This window comes from Enoplosus armatus, chromosome 13 (assembly GCF_043641665.1).
Source record: "Enoplosus armatus isolate fEnoArm2 chromosome 13, fEnoArm2.hap1, whole genome shotgun sequence".
In the NCBI taxonomy this organism is placed as follows: Eukaryota; Metazoa; Chordata; class Actinopteri; order Centrarchiformes; family Enoplosidae; genus Enoplosus; species Enoplosus armatus.
This window is the reverse complement of record NC_092192.1, coordinates 18,657,984-18,681,442: the sequence shown is the minus strand read 5'-3', so window position 1 is coordinate 18,681,442 and position 23,459 is coordinate 18,657,984. Positions and strand designations below refer to the sequence as shown.

General features: G+C 40.8%; 3 protein-coding genes across 4 annotated transcripts in view; 2 read left to right on the top strand and 1 right to left on the bottom strand.

The window, feature by feature from the left end:
• The window catches only part of LOC139295840 (LHFPL tetraspan subfamily member 7 protein), an 84,684-nt gene extending 79,609 nt beyond the window's left edge, over positions 1–5,075 (top strand). Inside the window, exon 3 of the mRNA XM_070918103.1 lies at positions 4,849–5,075. Within this exon, the coding sequence (XP_070774204.1) occupies positions 4,849–5,075 (227 nt within the window). The remainder of the gene's footprint in view (positions 1–4,848) is intronic.
• A 2,737-nt stretch (positions 5,076–7,812) lies between these two features.
• LOC139295810 (spermatogenesis-associated protein 22) lies at positions 7,813–12,381 on the bottom strand. The gene is made up of 7 exons (XM_070918069.1): positions 12,342–12,381; positions 11,807–11,944; positions 11,265–11,457; positions 10,767–11,130; positions 10,534–10,657; positions 10,339–10,436; positions 7,813–8,004 (listed from the first exon to the last, which is right to left on the bottom strand). The coding sequence occupies exons 1-7, from the start codon at positions 12,379–12,381 to the stop codon at positions 7,813–7,815; spliced, it is 1,149 nt and encodes a 382-aa protein (XP_070774170.1).
• A 2,461-nt stretch (positions 12,382–14,842) lies between these two features.
• stip1 (stress-induced phosphoprotein 1) lies at positions 14,843–23,146 on the top strand. Of its 2 annotated transcripts, none has more exons than XM_070917563.1 (14): positions 14,843–14,872; positions 16,806–17,015; positions 17,179–17,248; positions 17,602–17,743; positions 18,122–18,287; positions 18,396–18,522; positions 18,935–19,037; positions 19,436–19,556; positions 19,739–19,835; positions 19,939–20,063; positions 20,205–20,241; positions 20,395–20,498; positions 21,018–21,190; positions 21,282–23,146. In XM_070917563.1, the coding sequence occupies exons 1-14, from the start codon at positions 14,864–14,866 to the stop codon at positions 21,352–21,354; spliced, it is 1,557 nt and encodes a 518-aa protein (XP_070773664.1). In that variant the 5' UTR covers positions 14,843–14,863; the 3' UTR covers positions 21,355–23,146. The 2 variants fall into 2 exon arrangements, with proteins under 2 accessions (XP_070773664.1, XP_070773663.1); XM_070917562.1 differs by having other exon boundaries at positions 17,107–17,248.
• The last annotated feature ends 313 nt before the right edge of the window (positions 23,147–23,459 follow it).

The window sequence follows — 23,459 nt, the reverse complement described above, 5'->3', positions numbered from 1 at the left end:
CTTTACCTGAAGAAGGCAGAGAGAAGAAAAAATATGTTTTTTCCCTCTCTGGCTTGCGCGTTGATGCCTTTGCTGTGCAAGGTAATGTGACATCAAACAGGTTTGTGGTAATGTAAGGCCACAGTCTAATGTGTGCGCTCTTTCATGAGTCTTTGAAGTGAATGGTAGCAGCAGATAATGTCCCTGAGTGGACAGCAGCCAGATAAGAAGTTTCTCTCAGGAGTGAGCAGTGGGTGCCCGTGACACAGGGGATATAAGTAACACCCAAGGGTGCACAGTGGTTCTGTGCTTCTCCTTTTTAATGTTTTTTGTATTTACACATCTGACTGCTCTCGCCCTGGTGGAGCTGGTGGTCTCCACCTGACTGTCTGTCTGGCTTGCAGGGCAGAGGAGATAAGCAGGGCGTTAGTCTATTTAAATATATTCTAGTCCCCTCTTGCTGGCTGCAAGGCTTGAATGTATATTGTATAACCTGCCCTGTCTTATTTTTCAGTGTCAGTGTCTTTCTCTTGCTGAATTCTCATTAGAAACACTTTGAAGTGCCCGTCCCCTATAGAAGAGCACACAAAGACAGCATGTTAGTGAACTATGCTGCCGTTCAACTGTGAATCTTCCCCTGAACCTTACAAAGGTTTAACAATACCATACTGTTTAGACAGCGAATCACTCTGCTTCAGCACATGGCCACTGCACACCGGGCTTTACTGCATGGTAGTCGCCTCTGCAGGCGTCTTTCTGTCTGCGCTGTGGTGACAATCAGTGCACTTAATATATTTCATGTAACTGTTTGCCAGAGGGAGAGAACAGACAAGATGACACAATGGCAGGGAAGGGAGCCACCCATTTCCTGCTTTGAGTGGAGTTCAACCCTTCCCATCGCTAGCAGAGTTATGACAATCAGCACAGGGTGGCAATAGAGATCCAAGGCAGAGGTCTTGGCATCGGAATGAAAGGTGCCTTGAAGCTAACAGAAGTGAGTTTTTTTTATTAGTAATATCTTGGGAAGAATAAATATTGAGGAATTCTAAAAAAGCAGATGCAAGAGTAGATTCCAGACTTCAGCAGATTTCTACAGCTGGACTCGGACGTCCACATGAGTAATCCTATGATTTGTGTGTTCCTAGACTTGTGTAATAAACTAAGCCAGTGATTTCTGTGTCAGAGGTCTGTGATGAAATTGATTCAGTGTCACGCTTGGACGGCAGGTTATCACACACCTTCCCGCCCCACAAACCCATTCAATTTCTTTCTCTCATTGCTGCTGCTGTGAAGCTGTTCTGCCGTCTCTGGGAGCAGCTTTCCATTCCTCGCTGCACCGCTGAGAAAGAGATTCAAGGTTAATTTAGTTCATTTAGCTGTTAAAAGCTGCACAGTCTTTGTATGGTAGTACAATGCTTTCTCCTCTGTTTCATTTAATTTTGCTTCTCTCCTCTACTACCCTTACCATGGATGTACACACACACACACACACACACACACACACACACACACACACACACACACACAAAAAGAGAAAAGCAAGCACATAAAGGTATTTGCCATTCATTAGCATCCATAAAGGCCTCAGCAGCCTTTCAGCTACCTGTGAAAACTACCTGAGTTGATGAACAACAAACTCTAGTGCTCCTGGACGCTTCTGGCTGTTTAGTGTTTCCAAATCGATATTTCACTCCTTCAGTCTGAAGTCTGTCTGCATCTCAAAGCTGCTGAAGCGTGCTTTCAAACAAGTTGTCAGTAAATAGAGAAACACAGCAAAGTAATCCACGGACATTTCTCAAGATAAAAAGGCTGTAAGTATGTTAAATGTCAAATATTGTGAGGGAAAAAGTCATTTAAGAAACTCAAAATCATGTAGAACGTTGGAACTATTGGTCAGAACTGCCTCTTCTGCTTGTAAGCACAAGCTCAGATTTGTCCCTTTAGGTTGAAATATGACACCTGACAAATTAATACACGTAAAACAAGGATGGGCAGTGAATTTACAGTCAATCTGAGAGGTGTAGGTTTGTTTTTGCCATCTTTCCCATGAATAAACACACACACCATAACCCCCTTCTTTGGCACTGTGTGTAAAATTTGCAGTAAAACTGGGACACATTATCAGCACACTCCAGGTCTCTCCATTATTCACTGTCTCGTCATCTCTGAGCCATTATGATCGCCTCGTGTACTCGGCGGCACTCATCTGATTGGGGCTGACACAGTCTCTCCGCACCTCTCCACTTTTATTCCTCTCTGTGGAAGAAGGTCTGGCCAAGCTCGACCGCCTTCCCTGTTTTGAGTTCTTATACATGCCGACCATTGATTGGAGGTTGGAAAGTTAGTAAACTGTGTGCTGCTTGGGTCTATTAGGAGGTAAATGATGGAAGCACTCGTAGCTTTTTACTGCCTGGTGGCAACTGAGGACAGCTCTTTAAAATCCCCATAAGGAACTGTACCAAAATGAACCATATATTTGTAATTTGCAAAAAGTAAGACCCTCCCCAGTGTCATTAATATTTTCTATTTTCTATGACCTAGAAAAAAAAAAAGCAATACCCTCCCACCCAATATCTCAAACAGTTATTACAGCCGCAGAATGAGTGAGCGGAGCAGTAGCATCAGATGGTGCTATAACCTGATATGTATGTCACCAGGTATCTGTTTATGCTATAAAACTCATAAGGAAGAAGGAAAGTGGGATGAGAAAAAATTAAGAGCCTCCCCTGCTCTCCCCAAAAACAAAGATCCCGTCCCCTTCTCTGACCCCCTCTCCCCTGCTAGTAATTTTCATACAGTCCCTAACTGTCAACTTTCTCAGTGGAAATTAGAATGCTTTGTCACAAAACATAGACGTCATTGATGCATCCCGTATAGTATGGCATACATGCAGTCAGGCATTAGGTCGTTAAAAGAGTCCTCCATCAGTTTAGCTTTGCACTCCTGTAACATTGTGAGGACAGTACAGTTCCACACATCGCTGCTCCTTGTCAAAACCGGGTGCCTACATTACCCAGTCATTCATCAGATCATTTATCATTTATTAGTGAGAGACATTTATCAGACTTCACACAGCTCCCTCTGGAGCCACAAAAGGCTTTAAACAACTTTTTTCCCCAAATTTGTTAGTGCTCCCCAAGACCTGTAAACAGCCTTTGATGTGTAAAATGGGAGTGGAGTCCCCCTCTAAGAGCAAATGCACTTTGGTTCAGTTTCGTCGCTCTCAGGTTTGAAGGATAAAATTGATCCATTTCGAGTTAGCCTCTGATATGAGAGGGTGATTTTACAGTTTTTTCGACGGACCTGCTCTCATTAAAGTCAGAGATCCAGTCAACCCGAGCTGGAGCTTATCTGATCCAGACACCGGCCCGCCCTGCATACCCTCCTGGTCTGATTGATAAAATCCAGCCCTCACCCTGCTCACCTCACACTTGTTAGAGACCGCTGCCTGGATTTCTTTCCTGTGTTGATTATTTGGGGGTTATGTTGTGTTGTTAATCATTTAATCATTCTAGTTTTGTGTCCAAGTTTGCTTTAAATGCCATCATTTCAGAGTAGTAGGGACATGGCCTTGGGTTGCGAGTGCACGCCTGTGTCTTTGTGTTTCTCCCACAAAAGCCGGTGATAGTTTGATAGAGAAGGTCATTAAAGTGTCATTAGGCAGTGAGCTTTGAGGCGCTGGGCCCCTGCAGATAAACATGCTTTGAGAGCTGGGAGGGCTGGGTCCAGGGTTGGAATACGCGAGGCTGAGAGGCAGACCCTCAATGAACTCCATAGAGAGCCACTACGGCAGGCTAGACACACCACACTTGAGAGATACCCATTCAGACCTCTGTCTCCCCCGTCATTCTGCCTCTGTCTTCCTAACAGTCAATCCCAAAGCCCCCAGTGTGCAACTAGAACATCAGTGAAAGCTTCCTACCTCCTCATCCCTGTTCCACTAACCCAGTCCTTCACTGCCCACACAAACCATTGATTTGATACAGCTATTGCACTGTAGCTCTCACACGAGCACTGTTTCTCACTGACCATGAAGCCGCTGCCCTTGAAAGTAGGAAAACAGACATCTCCTGAAATCAATACAGCGTAATAAAAGATATGTTTGTTGTGTTTTCTAGAGAGCTACTCACTATAACGAGTTCAAGCTTTTCCAGTAACTCTCTCTTTAGCTCTTCAAAGCTAAACAACTGTGACACCTGGCATTGTAATGGAAACCCAGCCGGCACTCAGAATGACTAAGAGCAGCAATGATAGCCAGTAGCGTAGTCGATAACTGCTTGGCAGCACGGACTGGGAGACTTGACTCAATTTGTAAAAGTGCGCCGCTCTTTGGCAGCATGGGCGCTGAGGACAGTGTCTGAGAAAGCTGATTCCTGCACAAACACAGGGGAGGGGTTGTTTTTACGAAGCCCCAGACTGGAATCATTTTGCATTAGAAGTTTCTGTCAATTCCAGTTAATCAGAGCTTTTGTCTCTGCCCTGCCAATGTTGGACTTCTAAAACTATCTAGGTCGCGATTTATTTTTATATATGTGACACAAGGCGACAAATCATAAGTCACAGTGCAAAATGGAAGTAATTCAGCACAGATGAAGTATCTAAAATACACCCTCAACTCTCAGTCACTGTTCTGTTTTCTGCTAAACCTCTACTGCCACCAAGTGGCTCTCAGTTGGCACACCACGCACAGTACACAGATCTGGCCATTGGGGTGTTGAACGGTTGGCCACACACCACTAGACAAAAGAGTTTGATATATTTTACTGTAACTAAAACAGAATAAACATGTAATTGTAGCTGTCCAGCTTGTGTTTTTGTGTTAAATCTTGCCTCTAACTTGCCGTCTAACCCACTCTGTCTTCTCTGCAGTGTTCATCATGGCTGCCGGACTGCTGGTCTACCCCTTTGGCCTGAACTCCTCACTGGTCAGGTCCTTCTGCGGGGACTCCGACATCTACTTCGCTGGCGAGTGCCAGATCGGCTGGGGCTACATGCTGGCTATCGTCGGAGTAATGCTCACCGTCTTCTTGCCCTTTTTTGCCAAATATGCACCGAAGGAGCAGCTGTCCCCCACCCCTTTGCCCACGCTGTTATAGTGCACTGATGCGATGTCTTGTTTCTTTCCCTCCTGACCACTCTCTCTAACCTGGGCGTGATGTCATGGAGAGACACCTGCATCCCGTTTTTTAAAGGCGATGCTGTTTGGGAAGCCTCACTCAGTGACAACTGAAGCTGACACTCAACAACAAACACTGTCTTCCTGCATCTGTTATGTAATTAATTCAAACTCAAGTTCATTTAAATGGAATGTTTTATGTTACAATAATACTCTGTAGTTATAATTTCTACCCTCAAATCCATCATGTGTTTTCTGCAGTTTGACTTCTGCTTTCTTCATGTTAGTTGTGGAGATGATGCAGTCGGAAAATTGGACTGATAACCTGATTTCACATGATTTAAGAAAATGACCTCAAACATAACTTGCTAAGAAGTACTTACAAACTAGTGTTTTATTTTCCCCCTTTATTTCGTGGGTAACAAGTCAACATGTAATAACATTCCAAAACAGGCTGCATAAAGAGAGTGGACGCATGAGACTGTGTGGCAGTATGACTCCAATCAAATAATGTTTCAGTAAGAGGTTTTGAAGAACGTTTGACTCAACGACAGAGCGCCCGAGAATATTCATGTATCCAGACCCATGCATCTCAACTCTTAAGGAGTTGCATCTAGTGACGATGTTTTGTGCTGAAGCATTTGGACTGTACATATGGTCTGGATTTAACAGAGCTGATGTTTGAGGTTTCAGAATACCACACTGAAAAGAGAACTCTTGACGCTTTGAAGGATTTTGGCTCCCCAGACTTTCTCTGCCTTACAGTCTTGTGACCAGGCAGTGAACCAGAGGGAGTCAAGAAGACGTTTCAGCTTTCAAAGACAGTGCATTTAATAACTGTGGCAGAGAGAAAGGACAATAGATACAGCATCAGACCTGCCGAGAGGACAAATGGAAATCTCTTCTCATAACAAGGAAGTGACTCATATTAATAAGTAGTGGTTTCAGAGCAGTGTTGTCAAAGATTTTGTGTTGATTTGTGTTTTGTTAACCTTTTCCCCAGAATTGTTTGTGTAATGTAACTTGCTTGTTAAACATACGCATTTTTTTCTGTCTAAAACACGCAACACTAAACACTCTAATTCAGGAAAAAAATGATTGCAAAAGGCAGGGAGATGTAGGAATTTTGTCAAAAATGCATGATAAGATGGGCTTTGTTAATGGTAGAACAATTGATCTAGATTTTAATTGTGATCTGACCAACTTGTGCCTTTTGACATAACCAAGACAAGTGTTTAATACAATTATCAGGTTATCATCTTTTCTGCTGAAAAACTGTGGGTCCTGTTGTGCGGTGTGCTTTTTTTTTCTATCATATTTTTTCCTCTCAGAGGTAAAGGGTTTCTCCTGTACTTGATGCAGTATGATCTCATTAACTTGAGAAAATGTTCTGGAGGATAAAAAAAGATGATGTCTTCTAATCCTTGGAGGTAATGGCAGAGAGAAGGGGGGGAAAAAAAAGAAAAGCAATGTACTTGTGTTCAATTATGCCCTGAGACATTTTTGCCAATTATCTAGAAGAGAGGTAACTTGAATTTCTACATTAAAAGGTTGTGACATGCAGCTAACAGATTAATTCCTGGCATCCTTGTCTTATGTGATTTAGAAATTGAGTGGTAGAGGAGGGAGCTGTACAAATTGAACTTCGCCTTTGGTTATCTGTGCTAAGCCGACACATTATTCACATTATGTGTAAAATGTGGCTTAAAATAATTAGCTCCTCAAATAAGCTAATGTGTTGCTGTGTTTTCGTCAACCCACTTCTCCTTTTAAGCGCTGGCACCATTCCTGTCATGTTCCAAGGACAAAATGTCTACTTCTCCACTTACTGTCCCTGTACACTGCCAATTTCATCAAGCTGGACTCCCTTTCCTAGTGGGTGTTTATGTGCGTATTAGTGTTAAATAATGGGTTGGATTTTGCTAATGGGTTAATCTTTAAATATTTCCCAAATTTGTGTTCCCATAATGACATGTCCTGACATTAAGAAAATTACTGTGATTATGTTGCCATATTTGGAAGAAGGTCAGGAGAGAAATGTTGGTATTGTATTGGACCTCATACTGTGCTTGACTGTGGGAATGACTAGCGTGACTGCACTGGATTGTTCCCAAATTTGTTGAACCATTGTGTGTAAAAGTCTCAGCACTGGTGAAACTGTTTTGGTAGAGTAGAATTATTGTTTTTTCCATTGTGATGTTTGACTGTAAATAAACTAACTGTACTTGATATCACGTTATTCTTAACTGCCCCATTTTTCAAAGATATATTTTGAGATATTACCTCATCGTGTTTGCTTTACCTGAATTAACCTCGAAACAATGTTTGCTGTTCTGTGAATTTTCTTTGTAATAAAAATATTTCAGAACTTACAAAAAGAGAGGCTTTACTTTCCGTTAAAGTTTTGGTGAACTTAAACAAGTCTTTATATATTTGTTTCACAAAGAAATACAAAAACAATACGTGCCAGAACATGCAAGTGAATTCAACTATTAAAGCTCAGTATAACAATTTCTTTGCATTCAACAAACTAAGCTCTTTACAGGTCAAAAACTGTAACAATACCTTAAATACACTTTTTAAAACTACAGAGACTTCTACCCATAACAAGGTTATCTATTACTATATATCACTAAGCTTGGCTTCATGTGCCCTCATCAAATACTGGTATACTTTCTTCCTATCAGTCTTGTACTGCTGAAGATAACTATTTGTGCTCAGACTTCACTGAGTAATTTGACGAGCGCCCTCATTTCTGCATCACAGGCTCTGACAGCCTCCTGAGCGTTCCTCAGCTCTGAGGGCAGGCCAGGTCTGACGGACACACACATCAGGACATCTCTACTGCGGTCATAGTTCCCCACACAGCGATGAACTTGACCACGGATGAGTCGGGGAAGTTCCTGCTCCTGTTGGACAAGAGGCGGAAATTAAGATTAAGTCAAATCAGACTACAGTGCTATTATAAGACAATACCTATATGAATATTTCCAAAATGCCAGTGTTGGGCCGCCACCCCCTACAAAGGGCAGACGATGTTGCAAGGGGAGGTTCAAGAAGCAGGTCAATAGGTCAGAACCAAACATCACACACACCCGTTTCAACAGACCATAATCCTGCTAAACAAAAATAAAGCAAACAAACAAGCGTGTGTTATTTATACACTGCGTGCACAATTGTTAGGCAAGTGAGTATCTTGACCTCATTGTCATTTTCATGCATATTTTCCAACTCCAAGCTATATAAACTTGAATGCTAATTGGATTTAAGCATTATCAGGTGATGTGTATTTGTGTAATGAGGGAGGGTGTGGCCTAAAGTGATCAACACCCTATATCAAGGTGTGCATAATTATTAGGCAGCTTCTTTACCTCAGACAAAATGGGCCAAAAAAGAGATTTAACAGACTTTAATTTAACAGATTGTAAAATGCCTTTCAGAGGGATGCAGCACTCTTGAAGTACCTAAGCTATTGAGGCCTGATCACTGAACAATCGAACGTTTTGTTGCAAATAGTCAACAGGGTCGCAAGAAAAGTGTGGAGAAAAAAAGATGCAAATTAACTGCTGAAGACTTGAGAAGAATTAAATGTGAAGCTACCAGGAACCCATTAACCTCCAGTGCTGCCATATTCCAGAAATGCAACCTACCTGGAGTGTCCAGAAGTACAAGGTGTTTGGTGCTCAGAGACATGGCCCAGGTAAGGAAGGCTGAAACACAACCACCACTGAACAAGACTCATAAGTTGAAACGTCAAGACTGGGCCAAGAGATATCTGAAGACAGATTTTTCAAAGGTATAAAACCTTTGAAAAATCTGTCTTGAAACAGACGGATGAAATGAGAGTGACTCTTGACGGACCAGATGGATGGGCCTGTGGCTGGATCACTAATGGGCACAGAGCTCCACTTCGAGTCAGACGCCAGCAAGGTGGAGGTGGAGGTGGGGTACTGGTATGGGCTGCTATTATTAAGGATGAGCTAGTTGGATCTTTTCGGGTTGAAGATGGACTTAAAATCAACTCCCGAACCTACTATCAGTTTTTAGAAGATACTTTCTTCAAGCAGTGGTACAGGAAAAAGTCTACATCATTCAAGAAGGCCATGATTTTTTGCAGGACAATGCTCCATCACAAGAAACCAAGTACTCCACTGCGTGGCTAGCCAGCAAGAGAGTAATGACATGGCCCCCTGCCTCACCTGACCTAAACCCTATTGAGAACTTGTGGGCCCTTCTTAAATGTGAGATTTACAGTGAGGGAAGACAATACACAAAAAGTTGATCATCAACAGATCAAGAAACTAACAGACTCCATGGATGGAAGGCTCATGACCGTTATTGAAAAGAAGGGTGGCTATGTTGGTCACTGAATATTTGTTGAAATGTCAGAAGTGTTTATTTGTTAATTTTGAGTTGTTTATTTGTTATTCTTACTCTAATAAATGAAAATAAACAAGTGAGATGGGATTCATTTAGTTGCCTAATAATTCTGCACACATAGATATTCTCCTGAGAAAGCCAAAACTCACTTTTCCTTTGTTAAATACTCAGGTTTGAGGTTTATTAACATTTTGGATTGACTGAGAGCACTGTACTTGCTCAAAAATAAAATGAATCCTCAGAAATACAACTTGCCTAATAATTGTGCAGGCAGTGTATAACCTGATTGATAATTTATCAGATTAACTAAATCATTGGATTGAAATCAATAATTTAACAGACAAAAAAAACCCCACTGTTAATGTTGGGGAACAGGGCCTAGTGAAAAGGAGGAAGAGCAACCTTTTCACAGCCAGTATCAAAATGATTAATTAATAATCAGTAATTCCTCAGGATTTTTTAGTTTGATTAGATGTGAAAACCTCAAAATTCAAACCAAGGATAATGATGATGGTAACATATTCATACATACTTGCATACATACATACTAACAGGTTTGTTTGCACAGTAAATATACAGTATAACCAAAATGTATCACAATCACAATTTATTAGCCCAATATCACAAATCCCAAATTTGCCTCAAGGACCTTTACAATCTGTAAAGTATTTAACACCCAGGTAAGGTAAAACTCCCCCAAAGAACCTTTTAACTGCCATTATTTTATCTGACTGAAGCTGAGGAGACTCAGGGCAAGTTAATGTGAGCAAAGTGACATTGTCCTCTGATAGACTCAAAGACACATTCATTCAATTTACTTTTTAAGAGGAAGATTTCTTTTTTTTTTCTTTTACCAAACTCACATTTTCATAGAAGAGACACTGCACAACCTCCTTCCCGTCTCTCATGAGGAAGTTCTTGGCACCGTAGCGACCCAGTGTGACCGCAGAGTCCAGAGTAGCTGAGGGAAGAGCACAGCTTTATGTCAGTTTATGGTGTTTAAAAAAAAAAAATTAACAATACACATCAGAGACAACAGCAATTCCTCGTCAACTGACCAAATATCTCAAATAAGTATGGGACTTTGTCTTTAAACTGGCTCCAGTGTCTCATGCCACCAACAACTGCAGTCAAGATTCTCAGTGAGTTCTCAATGGCTGGCTTCATTGGAAATGTTTCCTGCTGAGCACAAATACAGTTGCTGCACTGATCACTAACAATATCATGAAACATTAATGGCAAATTTTGAAATCTTCGTATTTCATTATATATTTTCCACATATTTTTCTACCTGAGTTTGAGTTTGCCGTGCACTCTGAGGTTGATTTGTGCTCCTGTTTCCCTCAGAAGGGGATCTCTGCGGCCCAAAGCTGTTAGTAAACTTCCAGGAGTTGTTTTGTGTCTGCGCTGCACGCGCAGAGGGCCTGCTGGGTGGTGGGACCAGAGCAGGTCTGGACTGCTGGGAATACTGATGTGAGGGATTGGGCGGTCTGTAAGATGACTGCTGACCCATCTGAGAGACCCCAGTGTTGGGTGTTGACTTGCCTTGTGCATTCTCACTGAAGCGGGGGGCTTGATATTCACTCTGTCTGGAGTTAACACTGGGGCTGGAATCCTGTTGTCTCACTGGGTTGCTGAGCTGTCCCATCTTGAAGCTGAAAATGCAAAAAATTCTCTGGTCATGAGCAAATCAAATTACAGTAAAGTCATGGCTCAGACAGACACCTAATTTGCTGCCCGTTGCAGCTAGGACCATCATACTAATGGTCAGAAAGTTGATGAAACATACCTTGTAACTCCAACTTTGTAAGGATGTGGTATGGGTGCATGGGTTCTCATAGCAGGGGCAGGTCCAGGAGCAGGTCTGTTGCTGCAATACTGCTGGGGTGGAGTAGATTGTGAGTAGATGCCCTGTCTCTTCCACTGGTGGCTTTGTGGAGCACAAGAGGACGGACCTGAGGCCTGGTAACATCCATGGGTACCTGAGGAGAGGTACATTCTCAGCATCTTATAGCAGCCTCCACTATTTGTAGCTGTGAATGATTATCTTAATCCATGGGAAGACGTTTTACAGTATTGTCCTTTGTTTTATGTAAAATGGTCTCAATTGTGTGATTCAGCAGATATGGTGATTTTGAGCAGTCAACATTCATCAGCAACAACTGAATTTTCAAAATATATTAAAATACCCTGTATAATTCACACTGCTGGGGGTCAATTAGAAAGATGACTTGCTATTTAAAGTGCATTTATATTATTATTTGGCTGTATTGCCACCTAGTGACTGAAATACAGTAGAAGCTTAAACAGCTGAAAAATTGAATGATTCACCTGATGTGCTGTGAGATGCAGCTGAACTGGTGCTTGCCATGTATTCACTATGGGAAAAGAATTCATTCTCAGAGGGAGAAGATGTCAAAGGCACTCTGTTTCTTTTCTTCTGGTTAAAGAGCGGCACAGACAGGCAGCCTGATGGAGACAGCAGAGGAAACACATCTGAACATGTCAGGCTGCTTAGTACATGAGACAGGACAGAAATTACTCCTTGACGATTCCATAAATTTACCAACATAATACTGTGTGTCTGTATGTACTATGTGCTTTTTCTTTGGATATGGTACCACACCACAAAAAAACTAATTAGAACCACTATTTTTTTGAAATATTATAAAACAAATCTAATTTTACTTTAATCTTTAAATTGTATATAAAATTACACTCGAGAACAAGCACAGCCCCATTTTGTTTTGGGGCGTTATACCACAAGACACTAATCACTGACCCTGGAAGAAATTAAATCAACATTTTAACATGAGGAATTGATTATAATAGTGTGCTAATTGTTAAATAATTCTCATTTACAAACCTGCTGTTGGCCTGGGTGGCTGGTTTTCCTGTCTCCTCATTGTGGCTGCTTAGACAACGCACCTCATCCAACAAGCGGTGCTATTGGCTCCACCAAGAGAGAGAAAAAAACGGAAAAGACCTGATAACTGCTGTCCCGGTTACTGTTGGTCACTCACTTGGTTCTAAAAATGTGAAAAAGGTGGTAGGTTAACTCAGTTGGACAGACTTAAAAGTTAAAAGCCAATTTATATTGCTTTGGCACTTTGTTCCTTTAGCAACAAGTGTACTGTTAGCTAGAAGTTAGCTAGGTTCATAGATATGGCTATCCAGTATTACATTTTTAGACAGCTCATCTAGCTAGATACCATTACAGCTGTAATGTACAGCTAACAGTTGTAACCGTTTTTGCTTTTACTAGCCCAAGTTGTTTTCTATGAACAGTGTATATTAAAAAATTACAAACTCTGTTTTGTTGGTGAAAGTTAACAAACGTTACAACAACATACGACAAAATGTCCTTTCCAGTTCAGCACCTTGGAAAGCGTCACGCGTTAAAACCTACTGCTGACGGATGTTGCCTTCGTGGACCCCAAGCAAGCTCGGAGGTCTTACATGCTACTCAGAGGGGATTCTTTTGGTCGAAAATAATGACAACAATGTTTTTGACTCACAGCGCTTGTTTGTGGGGAATTATTAGTATGAGGGGAATATATATATATATACATGTATATATATATTATTAGGCACATGTCACTGATGTTACTGTATGCCTCATAATGCATCAACTCCATCATTTGTTGACATAACTTCAATTTTCGTTTCCCCCTACAACTCCCAACTTCCCAACCTTTTTACCGCTTTGTTTAAGACGAAGAAAATGCAGGTTAGCAATTTTTATAATGTAAGAAGGTAATATCTGACCATCATCATCATTATGGAAAAACATATCCCTTACATAATACAACGGCATTTAATTTAACATAACCATAGGACCTGAATCCTGTTCAGTACAGTGAGAGCTGGCTTAGACTTTGACCAGCTGACCACCCAGGTCTCAGATCAAAATGATTGATGTGACCAACTCTGCTCATATGTGGACCTCACTTGACTCCTCGTGGTGTTTCAGGGGATGAATTAAAATAAATGGAAATGGGGGCATCTTGTTGGAGAGCCTATAAGGAAAGACAAGGGCAAAGGTTACAGACCTACTAGCTCTGCCCTTCATTTTGCACAGAGCCTGAGGCTAATTTCATCCTCAGTGGGTCTGTGACATCCTTGCTGAGAGTCCGAAGGCCATTCTTTGATCTTGACGCTTGCAGCTTTTCTATCTTGTGTTTCCGCTGCCTGTGAATCCATGGCAACAGCAGCATTTACGGTCTATTCAGGATGGCCTCCACTACATCATTTGCCTCTGAGAAACTATCAGCAAACAATGTGTGTAGTCAGTCAGCTGCTCCCTGCAACACTCTGAATCTCTTTCATCTCTGCTTTGGAGTCCCAAACCAATTATTCAGTTACTGAGTCATGATTACTGGAGCACCACTTATGTTATGATGTCAAAACTTTCTTTATACAGTGCCTGCTAAAATGAGGTCATGCTATTACAAAGAAAGTGTTCAGATGTGTAGCATCCTGCAGTTATAATGAGTTGGAGTAAGATAAGGGTGGTGAAACTCCTCAAAACCTGGTGATGGGGCCTACATCTGGTAAATGCTTGTATTTTCAGTAAATAAAACACATTTATTAACTTTCATAGTATACTGTATTTGTTCACACATAGTTTTGATTAGGACATTGTCCACATAACGTTCAAATTTGCAGAGTCTGCCAATGAGAGAGATAGATTTACAAACTCCAGAGACCACTGGCAGTTATGGGACTAAAAACAATGGGACACCCGGTTGTGATCCTCACTGGCCACCTGCACCCCATTTTGTAAGTGACCTTTCTGTACATTGAATGATGGAAATGTAACATCATGCTATGTAATATAATGATGGCATATAAATAAGGGTCATCTATTAATGATGACACCATATGATGACATCATACGACTTAATATATGTATATTTATATAGAAGTTTCCATAAAAGCCCACACACTTTACAATCTATAGGTTTTACTCATGAATGTATATTACCATGAGATTATTTGTTTACTTTCTACCAGGCAATGATTCATTTAAATGATCATAACTCTCAAATTAAGCATAAAAGACTTAACGGCTGACCTAAATATTATATTTTTTATTATTATTATATATTTTGTCTCCAAAGCATGATCAGCCATCCAAATCGCCCGCTCTGCACAGCTTGAAGAGCATTTAACACATCTTGTGTAACACATCCGTGGGTTTTTCCATCATCTTCTGGAAGTTTCAGTTTGTGGGCTATATATTGTCCCTCAGAATACCCCAACGGGTGAAACGTAAATCTCAACGTTGATTACGGATTTTCTACGTCCCAAATTGGCAACCTGCATGTTGTTCAGGGGGAGGCGCTAGTCCGCAGTAGTTTCTGGAAGGAACCTCATGCTTGCACCATGGAGAAAGTGAGTGTCCTGAAACTATCTTCATAATTATTTTCAAACCTACATATTTAAGAAATATCGATGTATTTCTCTGATTTACTTTAATTTGAAGTCTCTTTACAATAAGAATTCGTAGGTTAGTGTAGTTAACCACCTCTTTCCACTGGGACTTCACTGTTTGCTAATATCAGATAGCTAGCTAGCTTGTTAGCTTAGCTTCAATCCAATGTGTTGTAGCAGTTTGGCCGATGTTGTCTGATTGGCTTAATAATGTTATCCCCCACACATTTTGACAACGCTAGTCTGCAGTGTAACCTTCCTAAACTGAATTCCAATATGTGCAAACGTACATAGGTTTGTTCATTTGTGTATGGATGTGGCTAATTTGTGATTGCTCACGACAAGGTTAGCTAACGTTAATTGTTAAGCTAACATATATGACTTAGACTTGTCACAGCTGCTTTATCGTTGAAAAGATCACGGTAAGGTTTGCCTGCCACTGCATCCCAGGTCCGTGCCTCGATATAACAAAGCGGCTCGCTAAACCCTAGCATATCACCGGCAAGATACTCCTCAGTAACTCCCGAGTTAGCTAGCAAATCGCCGTTTAATGGCTAACTAACATTAGCTCACACCGTGAACGCTGTTATTAATAAGGTGACGGACACAGAAAGGCGTAATTTGGCCGGAAATCCCTTTGTTAAAATATTGTGTCAGAACTGCGGCATTCAGTCTGTAGCACATGCTGCAGGAGTATTTTTGGATCGGCTTCAGCGTTGTCCTCAGTAGCCTGCACTCAGACCGGAGGATCATTCTAGTTTGATGCACACGGCGCCGCTGTCATGGCTACAGCCGCATTTTGTCGTCAACTGTCGCGTTCTCTCGAATGTTCTGCAATTGGGCAGTTCAAGTGTATGGGGCATGGTTTGGGGTGATTAGTTCACTCTGAGACAGAACTTCCATATTTTACAGAAATATTATAATGCCTGAGTTGGCCAGTCATCATGACTTATCTGGCAACGCCACCAAACATCACAGGCATTACGTGTTGTGCACCTTACATGTCAAAGGAGGGCACGACATGGTTAGAATTGTACTGACTGAGGAATCCTATGTTTTACATGCTTATTTACTAAGTAATTCAATGAGAACAAACAGTCCTCCAGGTTGTTTCTTAACTTTTCACTGCCTCACTGTATCATGGTGGTTACCTCAACATTTTAACTTGTTTTAACTAATAATTACTGGTCACATAAATTATTTAAATGATCAAAATGGGGTAAGACTTTTTGCACACCTGTCTCCATCGCAGACATTTCTGCAACTGCTTTCTCTCATCAAAGCTATAGTGTACTGGCCTTACAGGTTTCATTTTCATTTTTGACAGTAGATCTATTGGTTTGTGGTTATGTGTTATGTGTGCATTTTGTGCATGCAGTTATCTGGCCTGTTAACAACGTTGACTTCTGTATGCAGTTGCTGGGCAAACTGTCTCTCAGTTTAAAATACCCCAAGCTACCAAATTACTGTTGTGGTCTGAACAAAAGACAGTGTTTATTTTCCGGAACTGACATTTTAAGGTGTAGGGTCATCTTAGGCAGATTCAAACCTTCTTGCTGTGAGGCTATAAGGCAACCACTGGGTCTTCTTATTTCCAGGCTAATAGAGTGGATTTCACCTGGAGGACTGTGAATGTGCATTAACAAAACAAAGACATATTAACTCTCTGCGTCACTGCTGCACTGGTCTGACATGAACAGCTGAGTGGTTGTCAATTGCTTTCTTCAGTTCTGCCAGTAGCAGCTGCGAAAGATATCTCCATTGTCAGATCTATATTGGGGATTGTGTGCAAGTACTTTTGTGTAAGAGTGATAGAGAGGTTAGAGGAGGAGAGCTGTAGTATTGTGAATTTGTCTCTTAATGCTTGATTTGATTATATCTTCCTGACTCATAGGTTTCAGCATTGAAAGACCAGGGAAACAAGGCGCTGAGTGCAGGAAACATTGATGAGGCTGTACGTTGCTACACCGAAGCTGTGGCCCTTGACCCTTCAAACCATGTCCTGTTCAGTAACCGCTCAGCTGCCTATGCCAAGAAAGGCAACTATGAGAATGCTCTCCAGGATGCCTGTCAGACCATCAAGATCAAGCCTGACTGGGGCAAGGTGAGATGTCATTTTTTTCTGCCATTATTCTGTTTATGTAGGAATTAAAATGGAGAAGGCAATTTACAATATTTCCCTTGTGATCAACCAGGGCTACTCCCGCAAAGCTGCAGCATTGGAATTTCTTGGAAGATTGGAGGATGCTAAAGCAACTTACCATGAGGGACTCCGGCAAGAGCCAAACAATCAGCAGCTAAAGGAGGGGTTACAGAACATTGAGGCCCGGCTTGCAGGTAGGATCTGTTTAATTTGTGGTGTCTTATATTCATTGTATGCCGAAAAAATGGCCTTATGATATGAAAATCCTGTGACTCAGTTTTCCCTCCTCGGTGGGTAGAGGATTTAGAGATGGCTGCTGAAAGCTCACTAAAGTAAAATCACATTGTGAATGCTCAAGTTTCAAAAGGAGAGTAGGCAGTCCACTTGAGTTTTGAGTGTTGTGATTCATTCAAACAATGGATAAGCACGGGTTACAGAGGAGAGAAGGCTCTGGTGAATTTTATCCAAGACCAGTGCAAGATGGGTGGGCATCCTGAGTGCTTCTTTGTCGCCATATAAATTGTAACATGAAGTTTTGCTTTCCCAGAGAAATCAATGATGAACCCCTTCGCCATGCCCAACTTGTATCAGAAGCTGGAGAATGATGCCCGGACCCGTGAGCTATTGACAGACCCCAGCTACAGAGAACTGCTGGAGCAGCTCAGGAACAAACCATCGGAGCTTGGCACGTATGTGCATTTTCAAAAATGTGTCACTCTTAATAACATTCACTGAATTAATACTAACCAATTATGTCTTGTGGCAGGGCTGAGAAACAAAAATATAGTTACTTTGGGTAGTTTGTGAATTGCACAAAAAGTCTGGGAAAGATTACATAGTGTTTGTAGGCCCATTGTCATTCCATATATTTGTTTGATATTGTGGAGTATCCTCTTCTGTGTTGTTACTCAATCATCATTAACATGCATAATAGTGAAAAGGGGCTTAAATCTACAAAATTCTAGTAAAACAGAATCAAAAAGAATTTAAGTTCTGAAAATGTGTAGCCCTGTAGCCCTGAATACTGTGGCATTAGAAATGCATTTGCTTGCCTGACTGTTTTGCAGGAAGCTGCAGGATCCCAGAGTGATGACGACACTCTCTGTGCTGCTGGGACTGAACCTCTCAGAGATGGAAGAAGAGGAGGAGCCCACTCCCCCTCCTCCCCCAAAACCCAAAGAGACTCAGCCACCTCCTCCCAAAGAGGAAGACCTTCCCGAAAACAAGAGAAAGGTAAATCAGTTCATCATACATTATACTGTTTTCAGCCATTTTGCCTCTTGTGATGAATTCTTATTCTGAGTGTTTTTTTTAAATCCTATAATTTCCATATTTTAACAGGCCTTGAAGGAAAAAGAACTTGGGAATGCTGCATATAAGAACAAGGACTTTGAAACAGCACTGAAACATTATGAAGAAGCAGTCAAACATGACCCCACCAACATGACCTACATCTCTAATCAAGCAGGTACATATTCTCACATGTTGGAAAAGAAATCACACGTTGGAGTCGACGGGCCCATATAGTGAATAAAACAAACAAATAATTCAGAATCTCATATAGAATTAATCTGGGTTGTCCACCAAGAAAAACATTCTCGGACAGAACCCCCCCCCCCTCCCCCAATCAGACTGTGATTACTGACTAAATCCTAAACTTGCAGAGAAAGAAAAGCATATGTTTACCAGCAACACAGTTTTTAAATGCACATTTAAATACATAGGCTGCTCCCAAATGTGGAATGCACTGAAATGTTGACCCAAAACTCACACCAGTTTAGCTTATTTCAACCAGAATTGAAAACTGACATGACTCTAACTTTTTTAATTTATGCTGTAATTGTTTCATCTGTACTTTTGTTTGTTTGTTATCCCTTCAGCTGTGTACTTCGAGAAGGGAGATTTAGAGAAGTGCCGAGAGCTGTGTGAGAAGGCCATTGATGTTGGCAGAGAGAACCGGGAAGACTACAGACAAATTGCAAAGTGAGTTAAGAAGACACACACTCTGTCCCTAAACTAGAGGGCAGGACTGGTATTTTGTGGGTCTTGCAGGACTCTGATACTTGATCTAATTTGGATGGGAAACAACATGCAGCTAACCAGCATTTGACAATAGACATTGTGTTGCACAAGAACCAATGGGTGGCAGTGTTGCTCTAACTTGCCACTACAAACTGGCCAAAGATGACGTAGTCATGTTGAATTGGGAAACAAAATATCTGTCTGTCCAGCTTGAGAATTTTCTGCACGAAGGTGGTTTGGTCCCATATTCTGAGTTGTTGGCGGTTTTTTTGTTGAGAAAACAAGAATTATGTCAGATCATTGCATTCTGATGTAATAACATGTTTATCTTCATCTGTCTCCTCCTCCTCTTTTTATAGGGCCTTGGCTAGAATTGGCAACTCATACTTCAAGCAGGAGAAATACAAAGAAGCAGTTCAGTATTTCAACAAGAGCTTGACGGAGCATCGTACTCCTGACGTGTTGAAGAAGTCTCAACAGGTGCAGTGCAAGCTGATGTTCCTAGTTTCCCACTGAAGGGAACTTTATTATTCTGACTCACATCGTTAGACAGTATTAATTTATCCAGACTTTTTACATTTGAAGTTGTCAGACCTGCATGTGTACAGGGAATGAAAAGTGCGCACTTCACTTATACCTTGATACTGTAATTGGTTCTGCAGGCAGAGAAGATATTGAAGGAGCAGGAAAAAATTGCCTACATTAACCCCGAATTAGCCCTGGAAGAGAAGAACAAGGGCAACGACGCCTTCCAGAAAGGTGTGTGTGTGTGATAGTTGTAGTGCTTGTTGGTTGATCATTGTCATTTGATTCTTCTTCTGAGAACTTGTAGAAAGATGAACTCCTCTTTTCCTTCCCACAGGAGACTACCCCTTAGCCATGAAACATTACAGTGAGGCCATCAAGAGAAACCCCAATGATGCTAAACTCTTCAGTAACAGAGCTGCCTGCTACACAAAGCTGTTGGAGTTTCAACTTGCCCTGAAGGTACCGTGCATCTTTACCATGTATCTCTGTGAGTCGGGATGTGATGTATGTGATTGTAACCTGACAAAGAAGTGCTTCTTGATTTTATTGCACGTTAAAAATGACCTCATGATAACATTGTAATCTTTTTTTATTTGTCAGGATTGTGAAGAGTGTATCAAACTTGAGCCCACCTTCAGTGAGTAGGAAACTTTGTATTTGTTACCATTTAATTAACATTTTGCTTGAATAACTTTAACAAAGTAGTGTTTTATATTCTTAACTGTAAAAGTTTAGATTCAGGACAAACCGTGACTGATTTAACACCTATTTTAAACACATCTGTCCACAGTAAAAGGCTACACGCGTAAAGGAGCTGCTTTGGAGGCCATGAAAGATTATTCAAAAGCCATGGATGCGTACCAAAAGGCTCTGGAGCTTGACTCTTCCTCAAAGGTATTTAACAGGCTACTACACAGTTCAGAAACGTCTGGAAAAACATCTTTGAACACTTTATATATAAGACAAAAGACTGAAAGAAAAATGGACATACACAAATGTATTTACATGATGTTACAGTTTACAGTAAGGCTTAACTGTGCCTGGTTTAGTACTTAATCTAGTTACCGCTCTAAATAATAGGTCGTTAACTGAATTCCATTTTTTTTAAACTTGACTCTGGTATTAAATGCAATTAATGTAAACGACTTAATGAAGGAAATGGTTCAGTTATGTCTCCTTTCTGAAAAGCAGTAACGTGGTAGATTTTTATTGTAGTTATTTGTAGTATCAGTAGGGGTAAGATGACAATCAAAGTAAAATCTGAGCTAATACTGAGCGCCAAAATCCATAAAACAAATCAAGAAGTCAGAAAAAATTTGACATTTTGAAATACTCTGTGTTGATGGTGTATTAAGTCATATTTTCTGGGTAATAATGGATTTACTTCTTTTTTTTCTCCATCTCCACATTCAGGAAGCCACAGAAGGCCTGCAGCGCTGTATGGTCAGTCAGGCCATGAGGAATGACAGTCCTGAGGATGTGAAGAAACGGGCCATGGCTGATCCCGAGGTGCAGCAGATTATGAGTGACCCAGCCATGCGCATGATCCTTGAGCAAATGCAGAAGGACCCTCAGGCGCTTAGCGAGTAAGTTTGACAACTTTTGTGTCACTCTGTGTCTCTGCATGAAGAATTTAATGATTATCAATGATATATATTTTTTTCGTTTGATCCTCAGCCACTTAAAGAATCCAGTTATTGCTCAGAAGATTCAGAAACTCATTGATGTCGGACTGATAGCCATTCGTTAATGAGTACCAAGATCCAGATGTGTGCAGAAACTCCCAAGACAACAGTGGAACAACATGCAAATCCCTCCAAAATATTACATCCTCTTTTCTTGCCTTCAAATTCAAAATTATATTGTCTTTAGTCTCACTGAGACTTTGTGTGTATGTTTTGTTTTTTTAAAATCAGTTTCACAACTTTTACAGTGTATTTAAGAAAGCAACTTGTATGTCATCTGGAACACCTCAGGACTCCAGAAAACTTCATCTGAAAAAACTGCAGTCATGTGTACAGATGCTTCAATACATCTTAAAGTAAACAGCACAATTCAGTGCACCAGCACGCTCTGTGTTCAAAGGGTAAATCCACCCTAAAGCAGTTCACATATTCCTATTGATCGATGGTTTAAGGAAGTGAAACAAAAAATAGAAGAATTTCGACACTCAAAAAATCAAGATTGTAATGTAAATCACAAATTGAAGTTGTCAACATTGGTCACTGTTCATCTGTAAGGCTTAACTAAACATGGCGCTTTAAAGTCGAGGTGTTGGGTTTGTGTTTTCTCTCTTTTGGTCTTCTCCCACACCTCAGGTGGAAAGCTGAATCTATCCTATCTACTGGCCACTTTTTAGCATGTTGGGTATTATTTTTGTATTTATCCAAAATATTTTAAATTAGTTTTTAGGCTCTGCTGTCTCTGGCTTAATGGTTGATATTATTTGTGTACAGCTAATATCAGGAAAGCGCTGAGCGTGTCCTTGATTGTGGTGGAGGGAGGTTGGAGCTAGACAACTTGTAGCTGGGACTGGAAGAATACTACTCAATGCCTTTAACACTCTAGGGATATTTTTCCATGATAAAAGATTGAAGATACTTAACGGTTTATTAAACAAGTTCATACAGAAATTAAGGCCGCCATGTTATCGTTTCCGTGTTGGTGAAAAATTAAAAACTTGGAGGTAAAGCTCTTGTGCCAGTTGAAATATCAGCAAGACTCTCAGTAAAAGTCACAAGAATTCTGTGGAAATGAGCTGCTCTGAACGGCACAGCAGTCCTCGCACAGTGTCATTATTTGGTGATCAGGTTTAAACTTTGTTCAGGCAACAGGAGGTGCGTCGATAATTGAAGTAAATGGGTTTGGCTGACCTCAAATTTTGGTTTCCCAGCCTGAAACTAGAGGGCTGCAGTACAAAATGTGACAACATGACTGGCTTGAAAATTTCAATATAATGTGAATAATGTGATCAGGGTGGATTTACCTTTTTAAGCTGGCAACTATTGGTTGAGTAATGGGGGTCACAATTATCTCACTTCATGATGCATCTTAAATGTTTGTTGGCTTGTCTTAGAGTACTGAAGCTCCAGTACAACCTGCCACTACTTCCTAATGTGTATTTCACCCAGCAAGGCAATTCTTTTGGTTAATTGTGCCAACATCCAACAGCGGCAGACTGCTCAGCTTGTGTTGTCAGAGAGGAAATACATATGATAAGTGTTAATATTGCTGTTGACCATTCTGCCACACGTGACTTCAGGTACCTCAGTCACCACATTGTCATAGTATCTCTGCTATGGTTTCCAAGTGGGACTCAAATATATTAGAAATGAACTGTGACACCTTTTTCACATTTCTGAATTCTCTATAACTCAGCAGAAATGGAGGTGTGGGCATTTTTACCATCAAAGTCCTGTTGTAATCATTAAGTACATGCAACAAGTGTGGCACTCTCACATGATGTAAAGGAAATTGTCCCAAGAAGTGTAATGTACTAATGAAAATCAGTTCTACTGTGAAATATACAGTATCTGAATGTATTTAGGAGGTCAGTGGTGGCTTTTTTTTGTTCTAGGAGACCAACGATGACTTTGACTTAATGCAGTAGTAGACCTACATTTTATAGTAGGGTCTTAATCACCTTACAGTACACACACCAATAAAAAGTACAATGGAGAGATTCTTCATACAAACACGTAAATATTTATGCTTGTTAATGTTTAAACACTTAAACACAAATACAAACAAATAAAGCGTTAAATAACATCTTCAACATAACTGTTAATACATATTTGTAGTATATATTGGCAAATATCCCCCTTCAGGGTGTAATGCAAGACAAAGTGTACATAC